The following is a 12,217-nucleotide window of genomic DNA, read 5'->3' as shown; positions in this document are numbered from 1 at the left end:
ACATTCACTCTCTCTCACTCATTCACTCACTCTCCCACTCACCTGCATGCATACACGGCACCTCACACAAAATCTATTGCTGCAGTCTGGTTGTTGTTTTTTTTGTTTGTTTGTTTTTATGGGGTTTTTTGGGTTGTTTTTATGCAGGAAATATGTTGTAGTGTTACTACAGTGGCATGATGATAAATACCCAATGATTCCACAGACCTGCAATCCAGAATTGATGAATGTCCAGAAACCTTTCTTTTTTTTTTTCTTTTCTTTTTTTTAAATATTTTTTTTAGAGCTCTTAGTATGTTTTTGTGTTGCTAGTAGCACATTTGTGTCCAGCTGTTAGTGTTTCTGTTGTTTTGTCTTTGGCAGCTTAGCTGAGAAATAAATGAGACTCTGTATGACCTGTTCAGCACTGAAACAGTTTTTGGTGCCAGTGTCGGTTAGAACGAGCTTGTGGCTAGATGTGTGAGGATGAAGGAAAGAGGTGGAGCCAGATGTGTGAGGAAGAAAGAAAGAGGAGGGGCTAGATGTGTGAGGATGAAGGGAAGGGGAGGGGCCAGATGTGTGAGGTTGAAAGAAAGAGTTTGTGGTTAGATGTGTGAGGATGAAGGAAAGAGGTGGAGCTAGATGTTTGAGGATGAAAGAAAGAGGAGGGGCTAGATGTGTGAGGATGAAGGGAAGGGGAGGGGCCAGATGTGTGAGGTTGAAAGAAGGAGTTTGTGGTTAGATGTGTGAGGATGAAGGAAAGAGGTGGAGCTAGATGTTTGAGGGTGAAGGGAAGGGGAGGAGCTAGATGTGTGAGGATGATCGAAAGAGGAGGGGCTAGATGTTTGAGGATGAAAGAAAGAGGAGGAGCTAGATGTGTGAGGATGAAGAGGAGGGGCTAGATGTTTGGGGATGATGGAAAGAGGATGGGCCAGATGTGTGAGGATGAAAGAAAGAGGAGGGGCTAGATGTGTGAGGATGAAGGCAAGGGGAGGGGCCAGATGTGTGAGAATGAAGGGAAGGGGAGGAGTTAGATGTGTGAGGATGAAGGAAAGAGGTGGAGCTAGATGTTTGAGGGTGAAGGGAAGGGGAGGAGCTAGATGTGTGAGGATGATCGAAAGAGGAGGGGCTAGATGTTTGAGGATGAAAGAAAGAGGAGGGGCTAGATGTGTGAGGATGAAGGGAAGGGGAGGAGCTAGATGTGTGAGGATGAAGGAAAGAGGAGGGGCTAGATGTTTGAGGATGATGGAAAGAGGATGGGCCAGATGTGTGAGGATGATGGAAAGAGGAGGGGCTAGATGTGTGAGGATGAAGGAAAGAGGAGGGGCCAGATGTGTGAGAAGGAAGGGAAGGGGAGGAGCTAGATGTGTGAGGATAAAGAGAGGAGGGGCTAGATGTGTGAGGATGAAGGAAAGAGGAGGGGCTAGATGTGTGAGCATGAAGGAAAGAGGAGGGGCTAGATGTGTGAGGATAAAGAGAGGAGGAGATAGATGTGTGAGGATGAAGGAAAGAGGAGGGGCCAGATGTGTGAGGATAAAGAGAGGAGGAGATAGATGTGTGAGGATGAAGGAAAGAGGAGGGGCTAGATGTGTGAGGATGAAGGAAAGAGGAGGGGCCAGATGTGTGAGGACAAAGAGAGGAGGAGATAGATGTGTGAGGATGAAGGAAAGAGGAGGGGCAAGATGTGTGAGGATGAAGGAAAGAGGAGGGGCCAGATGTGTGAGGATAAAGAGAGGAGGAGATAGATGTGTGAGGATGAAGGAAAGAGGAGGGGCTAGATGTGTGAGGATGAAGGAAAGAGGAGGGGCTAGATGTGTGAGGATGAAGGGAGCAGGAGGGGCTAGATGTGTGAGGATGAAGGAAAGAGGAGGGGTGAGGTGTGTGAGGATACAGGAAAGAGGAGGAGCTAGATGTGTGAGGATAAAGAGAGGAGGAGCTAGATGTGTGAGGATGAAGGAAAGAGGAGGAGCTAGATGTGTGAGGATAAAGAGAGGAGGAGCTAGATATGTGAGGATGAAGGAAAGAGGAGGGGCTAGATGTGTGATGATGATGGAAAGAGGGAGGGGCCAGATGTGTGATGTTGAAGAAAAGAGGGAAGGGTTAGTTGTGTGATGATGATGGAAAGAGGAGGATGTGTGATGATGATGGAAAGAGGGGGGGCTAGATGTGTAAGGATGAAGGAAAGAGGAGGGGCTGGGTGCATATAAAGATTCAGTTTCAGTTTTCTGAAGGTGGTGTCACTGTGTTTTATCAAATCTGTGTACATCACACCACATCTGCTGGGAGATGCCTGACCATCAGGATAACCCAGTGCACTAGTCAGGTACTGAGTGTATGCACATATATTTGTGTACCTACCAGAATGGAGGCCTTCTACAGAATTTTGTGAGAGGACAACACTCGTTTTTGCCAGAGGAGAACACTTATTATTATTGTTGCCATGGGTTCTTTTTCAGTGTGCCAAGCGCATGCTTTACACAGGACCTGGGTTTATCATCTCATCTGAATGACTGGACGCTTAGTTTGTTTTTCCAGTCAAGGGTGAGGGCGGGATTTGAACCTCGTGGACACGGTATTGGCAGATGACCGTCCAAACCGTTCTGCCGTCTTCCTTCCTCGTGTTTATTTTGTGTGTGTACGGAGCAAGAGTGGTACAGCAGAGCAGACTAGACTAGCAGGGCGGTGGATTTGTTTTTGTTTGTCGGACAGACTGTCCCTCCCCAGCACCTGACTCCTGTGACCATGATTGACAGTGGTAGACACGTGCTGATGGCCGTATGTAGTTCCCTCACTTTTGTTTTTCATCTCCTCCTCCTCCTCCTCCTCTTCTTCTCCCTCCTGTACCCTTTCTCTGTCTGCCGGCCTGCCTGCCTGCCTGCCTGCCTTTTGTAGACCTCTCTCCTTGCGAGCTTCAGCCTCCTCCGTTGCTGCTGTTGCTGTTGTGGAGTGAGAACTGCGCAAGCGTTTGTTCTGAGCTCTGTGTGTGTGTGTGTGTGTGTCATTGCTGCAATGTTGGGGTTGTGTGTGTGTGAGTGTGTGTGCGTGTGTGCACGCGCGCGCGTGTGTGTGTGTGTGTGTGTGTTTGCAGCTGGCACTTCTGAGCTGTATGTGCTGTTTTAACAGCATGCTGGGCTTTTGTCATAATCTTGGCTGTGTATTGACCAGACATTGTTCTCTTTGTGTGTGTGTGTGTGAGTGTGTGTGTGTGTGTGTGTGAGTGCGTGCAAGCATGTGTGTCTGTGTGTGTGTTGTAATCGGAAACCTAACCAGTGTACACAAGTTTCTTGGTTGTTTTTCTTAGTATTGATTGTAATTACAGTGTCTCTTCTTACAAAGTCTGATCATACCATTGTTGTTTTTCTTAGTATTGATTGTAATTACAGTGTCTCTTCTTACAAAGTATGATTGTACCATCCTCAGCAGCTGTGCAACTTGCTGTTAAAATTTGTAAGAGTGGTTTGTGCTGTACTCCAAGTTGACTTCTCTTGTACATATGTGAATACGTATCTCCTACTGAAAAAAAAATGCTTTGTTGTGATTTTCACAGTGGCTTGCCTGACATTGAATAAGAGTTATTTATATCTGTGTTTAAGATTAGCAACAACAAACACAAACACATGCTCGAACTCGTGCATGCACACATGCATACTTGTGCAACACACACACACACACACATGAACATACATACACATGCGCATACATACGAACACAGTAACACTTGCACTTGCATGCACAAATGCATACACACACATGCACACATATGCACACACTATGCATGCATGCATACAGATGCACACAGTGAGGTAGAAATCAAACCAGGAACTTTGCCAGTGATAAGAATTAGGCTCTGGTCTTGTGCTGTACCCGGTAATGAACCCTGAGAGCTTTTGTGTGGAAAATCAATGGGTTTTTTTCTCATTTACCGTGGATGGTGGTAAACAATATAACAATATATATGGTTGTCATGAAACTGTTGTACCACAATCAGCAAACCAGCATCAGTAATTAAATGTGTGTATTTGTGTGTGCGCGCACACTCTGAGCAGTTTCCCTCTTGTCTGTAACAGGTAGAGGCTGTGACTGACTGAATAATTCTTGTTGTATTTCAAAATGACGTTGTGCATCAGTGTATGTTAACTCGTTCAGCCTGAGCCCTGACAATGCCCTGGCGTCAAAATTCATTCCATTGAAGTGGCGTACATGTTCCTGCATATGCGCAAACAGCAAACAGAGGGAACTTCTTCTTCTTCGTTCGTGGGCTGCAATTCCCACGTTCACTCGTATGCACACGAGTGGGCTTTTACGTGTATGACCGTTTTTACCCCGCCATGTAGGCAGCCATACTCCGTTTTCGGGGGTGTGCATGCTGGGTATGTTCTTGTTTCCATAACCCACCGAACGCTGACATGGATTACAGGATCTTTAACGTGCGTATTTGATCTTCTGCTTGCATATACACACGAAGGGGGTTCAGGCACTAGCAGGTCTGCACATATGTTGACCTGGGAGATCGTAAAAATCTCCACCCTTTACCCACCAGGCACCGTCACCGTGATTCAAACCTGGGACCCTCAGATTGACTGTCCAACGCTTTAACCACTCGGCTATTGCGCCCGTCAAGAGGGAACTAACTTCTACAGTATTTCCTGCTGTGTACCCCGCATGACAGTTTGAATGGGTGGGGGGGGGGGGAGCCCAGTCAACTTAACTCTTTCACTGCCACAGGCGACTTTTGTCGACATGGAGGGGCCATGTTGATAAGACCATTTTTGACTCACTTGTGTAAACAAAGTGGGTCTATGTTTTTAACCCGGTGTTCGGTTGTGTGTGTCTGTGTGTCCGTGGTAAACTTTAACATTGACATTTTCTCTGCAAATACTTTGTCAGTTGACATCACATTTGGCATAAAAATAGGGAAAATTCAGTTCTTTCCAGTCATCTTGTTTAAAACAATATTGCACCTCTGGGATGGGCACACACACAAAAAAAATGAAGCCTAATTATATGCAAACTGCATTTACTGTTATATTTATATTTTTTTTTATTCTCTAAACTTGGCACTTTGATCTGATATTCTGACCCAACAACAAGAGCAGTCATTATTATCATTTTTTGTTCAAACAGGAACTTACTTCTTTTGCTAAGCATGGAATTTTTGTTTATTTTGCAAACATTTTGGTGCAGATAGTAAAAGAAGGGAAATTACTCTGTAATTAATGCTAGGGGACTTAATTTACCACAAGTGAGTCTTGAAGGCCTTGTCTCTCTTGTTCACTTTATAACAAAGCCTTACAGCTGCAGCTAGTTTTCCACCAGTGGAACAATGACTAACCTTTGCCCCCTGACCGAGTTTGAAGAGAACAAGTCCATTGTGTTGTTTTGACAAGAATCATTGGAAGTGAAAGAGTTAAAAATATTTTCTTTGTTTTTCCACATCATCATGGCAGGGGAACCTTTCGAGGCTGTAAACTCCTGGGGTTGTAATAAACTCCTGGGGTTGTAATAAACTCCTGGGGTTGTACCAAAGAATTACTCTGCTTTCATATGGCCTTTTTCCAGTCAGCGTCACAACAACTAAGAAATGAACATCATTGAGGACACCTGGGTGTGTGTGTGTTTGTTTTTTTCATGGCTGAGTGACTCTTGACAAAATTTGAGTCACTTGGCCTTCTTTGCCAGAGAAATTGAATAAGATTAGCCGCACACTTAAGATCCTCCTCACCCCCTCCTCTTCCCTCCTTCTCCACAGAAGCACAAGTTTTCATTACTCTCATGTTTCATACTATCAGTTGATTGATTTCTTGGGTAGGGATGAGGGTGGGGGGGAAATGAGGTAGAGGAATGGGGTGGGGGGAGGAGAGTTAGGGCAGGGGGGGTTGGGGGTGTGTGTGGAGATGTGGGGGTGAGGGGCCTCTCATCAGCTGTCTTGTTCAGGAAGCTCAGCCCCATAACTCACTCAGTACGGCCAGTCCTCTCTTCTCCTCTACACAGACCCCTCGGATGTCCAGTGGGTGTCTGAATGACCCAACCTTTAGCTTCCGTCGTCAGAACTGTGGTATTCTTTGTCAACATTCACCTCTTCAGTATAAGAGCGTTCCGCTTGCAATATTTTGATGATGGTAATTGGGATGAAACGCTGTTAATGTCGTCTCTTTCGCCGTTCGTATGGAGAGAGTTAAAGTTTGTACAGGCCCTGGTTAATTTTGAAGCCTGTGTGTTTTCTGTGCCAGGGTTGCCTTGTGTGGAAAGTAACCGGACTTTCCCACTGCTCACAACATGCAGGGTTAATATTGCTTTCAGTCTGGTCGCACATGTAATAACTGCATTCATTTCTGTTGCTCTCTTCAATGGACAGCGTAGCATGGCGTAGCAGCCGTGTGTGTGTGTGTTTTCATTCACTGCATTCACTCATTGTTTTTTGGGTTTTTTTTTGCTGCCCCATCATCTGCACCGTTTCAGTGGCATTACTTCCACGCTGCTCATTTGGATTCCCCCATACACGGCCACACCCGGGTTCGTCCGTCGCAGTTCCAGCGTCGGCAGTCCACAGTCCACTCGTTGTTTCTCTCAACCCTTCTGTCTTGCGTGTGTGTGTGGGTGTGTGTGTGGGGGAAGGGGGGGGGGATTGAGATTGTTTAGAGGTAATACATCACATTATTATCATATTATGATTATCATCGTCATTATCTTTTTTTTTCTTCTTCTTTTTTTTCCTGGACTTCCTTGGGTTGACCACCATTTTGTTTTGTATATAAATTCATTATGTCAATTTAGAATTGAAAAACAAAAATGAAAAATCAAAACGTCTGAATATGTGAACATTACCAATAACAGATAGATAACTTGTAAACTCCTGCCATTATAGTTCATTACACAATCAACTAAAAAAATGTGACAATAAATGAATAATCAAAACCAATAACCAGTATGATCATTTTGAATGTTACTATCATCATCGTCATTGTCACTATCATCATCATTGTTGTTTTGTTATTGTTGTTCTTATTCTCCTCCTTCACATTGTTAATATTATTATTATCATCATCATTATTCAGTAACGCTGGCTTATGCAGTAATTAGTTTATAATGAAAATTGTCATTCTTCTTCAGCTTCTTTTGATTATTTACTAACGCTGGCTTATGCATTACCGATAGTTGATTTATGATGAAAATTAACGCTGTCATCATCATCATCTACTGTTGCTGGCTTGTGCAGTAGTTGGTCCATGATGGAAATTCATCATCATCATCATCATCATCATATACTGATGCTTGCTTATGCAGTAGCTGGTTTATGATGGACGGAGCATGTCGCAGTTGACTCATGTTTATAACTTGTTACCAGAGCTGTTTGCTGCTATGCGTAACATGTGATTAGAGTGTTACAGTAACAGCCTGTGCAGATAAATTTGTCCTGTGTGGGTATTGCATGTGTACTGAACAACACTGTGTCATGATGCAGTTCTGTCTTTATGATGGAACGTACATGGCAGTGTATGCAATGAAAGCCATTGCGGTACAGAGTTGGCATTGTTAGATTCATTTTAAGATATTCAAAAATGACTGAAAAGTTCATTTCTAGCACAATTTGAAAGGATGTAATGTTTGTGAAGAAATCTGAATTTTTGTGTTATTTTGTCGTTACTTGCCGTGTTAAAGTGAATAGAATGTGGACACGTTTTCCCGTGTCAGACTCTGTGAGTGTGAGAGTGCATGGGCTATGCAAATGTGTGTGTGTGTGTGTGTGTGTGTGTGTGTTTTACTTTTTTTTATGTGTGTGTGTGTGTGTGATCAAGTGTGTGAGTGTGTCAAAACACTGGTGTGGTGTGATGATACTGGAGTGTGCCCCATATTTTGTGAATGTGTGTGAGTGCATGTTTCTGTGGACATTGAGAGGAGGGGTGAGCGGGTTGTTGGCAGTTTGACGATGTCTACAGGAAGCAAGGCTGTGTTTGTAAACAGAACGCCCATGTGATCTTACAGCTGTGTTGTTTGTAAACAGAATGCCCATGTGAACTCATGGCTGTGTTGTTTATAAACAGAACACCCATGTGAACTCATGGCTGTGTAAGTGTGTTGTTTGTAAACAGAACTCCCATGTGAACTCTGGTTGTGTTGTTTGTAAACAGAACGCCCATATGAACTTATAGTTGTGGTGTTTTGAAACAAACCACCCACATGAACTAAATCTGTGGTGTTTGTAAACAAAAATCCCATGTGAACTCTTGGCTGTGTGTTTGACAGAATGCCCACGTGAACTTACAGTTGTAGTGTTTGTAAACAGAACACCCAGGTGTTTGACAGAAATCCCATACGAACTCTCGACTTGTGTTGTTTGTAAACAGAACGCCCACGTGAACTCGTGGCCCGGCGGTCGCCAGGTGCTGATGGGGTCGTGGCAGCATCTGCCGGCCCTGTCGTCCCAGCGCTCGGTGCCTCAGACCTTGGTCCAGGACCCCCTCGCCGCCTCCGCTGACTCCTGGAGGCAGTCGCTCATGGTCAGTCTGTCAGCTGTGTTTGTATTTCTTTTTATCACAACAAGATTTCTCTGTGTGAAATTTAAGATAAGATAAGATAAGATAAGATAAGAATAACTTTATTATCTCCACCTGGAGAAATTTGGTCAGGTGCATTATCACAACATAGACAAGTAAACAACATGGGGACCATAACTGTAAAAGCCAACAACAGCCCCAACAAATATTACGAAGATACAAATGTAAAAAATATCACTTACATCGTTTCATACATACATCCACACACTGCAGGTAATAACTAGTATTCTTAATGGAAAAACAGAAAGAATTAAGAAACATTATTTGAATATAATTATAAACATAGCCTACTATACTGCACATTGATTATAATAGACAGATAAGATAAGAATAAAGATGAATTGCGGAAAACCACAACCAGATAATCAGCACACACCCGCACCGCACCCCCCCACCCCCCCCACCCCACCCCACACACGCAGATAACTTGATCAAACAAGAGTAATAAACATATGTTCTCAAATAAAAGCATTTCACATATTCGCTTTTAAAAACATTGCAATTAATTATTACATCGTAATTATTAAACAGAAATATATTTAGAATATGGACGTTAGCATTAGACATATTCATTGTACATTCATCCTGCATATTGCACATTATTCTTCCTACATATTGCACATTCATTATAACCAATTGTCACGTTTTAAGCTCAGTAAACACACACACACACACACACACACACACACACACACACACCACAACTAGAACAAGGTACAGCCTATCATGCACGGACTTTCACACGTCTCACATGAGAGTGCGCGCGCACACACACACACAGAGTTCTCAAGAATTTAAAAGGTGGATTGAACGTGGAATAAAAGTCTTCAGAGCTCTGGATTTCAACTTAAAAGTTCTGCTCTCCCCCGGGGAGAGCGCGTCGCTACAAGACAGTGCCACCCTTTTTTTTTCTTTTTTTTTTTTTCCTGCTTGCAGTTTTATTTGTTTTTTTTCTATTGAAGTGGTTTTAATGGGTGATGATACTGGATGCTCACATAGCACTGTATGTAGAAAATTGTTTTAGGTGCTGAACTACACTTGGTAGTTGTTACACATAACGCTTTATTATACATAATCACATCCAGCTTTTGGGATTTTCTAGATGCTCCGCTCTGGTTGACGGTACAGAAGTGTAAGGATGAAAACCAATTGCTTCGACAGTAGCTTTTTCCTGAAAGCAGTCAGTGCCCTGTCTCTCGAGCAGATCCAGTCTGATAACTAGAATTGTGCAATCAACAACCATCTACCAGAAGATCTAGTCGTCAGCCCCATCCACATGTAATATGCGGCTTCTGTTCAAACGTGTGTGCTTGTATTTGTTTGTGTGAGAGAGAGAGAGAGAGAGAATGTGTGTGCGTGTGTGTGTGAGCGCGCACGTGCGCAAGTGTGTGTGTGTGTGCAGGGCATGCATGCGTGAGTATGCACAAGTTTTTATATTGATATGCACTTGTATGTATTCTAATTTCTACTGTATCTGTGTTTGTGTATGATTTTTGATTTATGTTCGTACCTTGTTATGTACTGTCCCCCCCCAGTATTCCTTGTGACCCCGGTACAGTTGGTAATAAAGACATATTCTATTCTATTCTATTCAGTTTACATCAGTGGTAGATATACAGTTTGAAATACACATAGCAGTCTGTACCGTCACGTTTGTATTGTGTTGTTTTATTTTTTGCTGCAACAGATTTCTGTGTGAGAAGTTCTGGCTGCTGTTCTAGGGGGAGAGAGTGTGTCATCGCGGTGCATTACTATCCTGTTTGTTTCAGGGTTTGGGGTGGTTTTTTGACTCACTTGTGTAAACAAAGTGAGTCTATGTTTTAACCCAGTGTTCAGTTTTGTGTGTGTGTGTGTGTGTGTGTGTGTGTGTATCCATGGTAAACTTTAACATTGACATTTTCTCTGCAAATACTTTGTCAGTTGACACCAAATTAGGCATAAAAATAGGAAAAATTCAGTTCTTTCCAGTCATCTTGTTTAAAACAATATTGCACCTCTGGGATGGGCACACACACACACACACACACACAAAATGAAGCCTAATTATATGCAAACTGCATTTACTGTTATATTTATATTTTTTGTATTCTCTAAACTTGGCACTTTAATCTGATATTCTGACCCAACAACAAGAGCAGTCATTATTATAATTTTTTGTTCAAACAGGAACTTCTTTTGCTAAGAATGGAAGGTTTATTTATTTTGCAAACGTTTTGGTGCAGATAATAAAAAAGGGAAATTACTCTGTAATTAATGTTAGGGGACTTAATTTGCTTTAAACTGATCTTTCTCATCTTAAACATTACATTTTGAAATTATACTCAATACATAAAAAGCTTGGATTTTTTTTTTTTTTAAGTGTATCACAAGTGAGTCTTGAAGGCCTTTGAAGGCCTTGCCTTTCTGCTGGCAAGTGTCTGTTTCTTGTCAAAGTGGATTTTTCTACAGACTGATTCCAGGGACAACTGCCTTGTTGCTGTGGGTTCTCATGCCTGTGCTGAGTGCAAGCTGCACACAGTTCCTTATGTCTTATCAGAATGACTAGCTTCCAGACCATCACTCCAGCTGTAGTGTAGGGGTAGGAAATTCTGGTGAGCGTGGGATTCGATCCCTACATGCTCAGATTCTCTTGCTTCCAAGGTTGTGTTTAACCACTGTGCCACAACTCCGCTGATGATGATGATGATAATATAACAAATGATAATGTTGATGATACTGATAGTAATGATGATTTGTCTCTGCGCAAGATTAAGCCCTGTATAAATACTAATTATTATTATTATTGATATTATCTAATATGGATGATAGTGTTGATGATGATGATATGTTTGTATGTGTGTGTGCATGCGTGTGTGTGTGTGTGTGTGCATTCTGTGTGTGTGCAGAGCTCGGGATCCCAGCAGTGGAACATGGGCCTGGTGCCGACCAGCTACCCTCTGTCTTCCCACTATACCACCACGGCTGCCCCGCACTCCTCCAGCAAGAGACAAACCAAACAGAGGTCAGCTGCTTGCCTGGGCTGCTTGGGTGTATGTGGCTGTGTGTGTGTGTGTGTGTGTGTGCGTGTGTGTGTGCGAACAGGCATTCAGACATGTGGCTGCGCGCGTGTGTGTGTGTGTTTGTGTATGCGAGCCATGTCTGTATGTATGTGTGTCCGTGTGTGTGTGTGTGTGCGTGTGTGTGTGTGTGTGAGCGAGCATGCATTCAGACATTTGGCTGTGGGTGTGGGTGTGTGCGAGCACGTATGCATTTTGTGTACAAATGAACATGTACCTTTGTGTGTGTTTGTGTGTATGTGTGTGTGTGTGCATGCGAGGTTGCATGTGTTCACATCTGTGAACACACAGGCGAGGGATGTGTTTGTGGTGAAGAGAGAATGAGTCAATTGTGAGCACACATGAAACTTATTTATTGCTGAAATTAATTTGAAAGTTGAGACCAGCCACTGTTGTGAAGTAAGAAGTAGTTAGTATGGCATGGCAGACTGACAGCTTGGAGAATGTGGGTTCGATTCTCGGCGGAGTTGGGTTTCTTTTTTTTTTTTTTTTTTTTGCCAGCTCCTACCCAGAGTTGTTCCTGCTATGATGATGAAGTTTCCCGTCGGGCCGACGGACGAGCAGGCAGGCTTATCTGTCGGTGTGTGTCCTCATATGGGAGAAGAGGCCGATTCTAGATGTACAGCA

The 12,217-nt window shown here is 43.2% G+C and overlaps 1 protein-coding gene across 2 annotated transcripts in view; it reads left to right on the top strand.

Moving 5' to 3' along the window:
- The window catches only part of LOC143286753 (uncharacterized), an 85,811-nt gene that overhangs the window by 58,044 nt on the left and 15,550 nt on the right, over positions 1-12,217 (top strand). The window contains exons 10-12 of one of the 2 annotated variants that reach the window (XM_076594487.1): positions 2,689-2,754; positions 8,325-8,477; positions 11,420-11,535. In XM_076594487.1, coding sequence (XP_076450602.1) covers positions 2,689-2,754; positions 8,325-8,477; positions 11,420-11,535 — 335 coding nt within the window. The remainder of the gene's footprint in view (positions 1-2,688; positions 2,755-8,324; positions 8,478-11,419; positions 11,536-12,217) is intronic. The other variant, XM_076594488.1, reaches the window with a different exon arrangement.

This window comes from Babylonia areolata, chromosome 10 (assembly GCF_041734735.1).
Source record: "Babylonia areolata isolate BAREFJ2019XMU chromosome 10, ASM4173473v1, whole genome shotgun sequence".
NCBI classification, from domain to species: Eukaryota; Metazoa; Mollusca; class Gastropoda; order Neogastropoda; family Buccinidae; genus Babylonia; species Babylonia areolata.
Note: the sequence above shows the minus strand (reverse complement) of the source record. Positions and strands in the feature narration are given on the sequence as shown.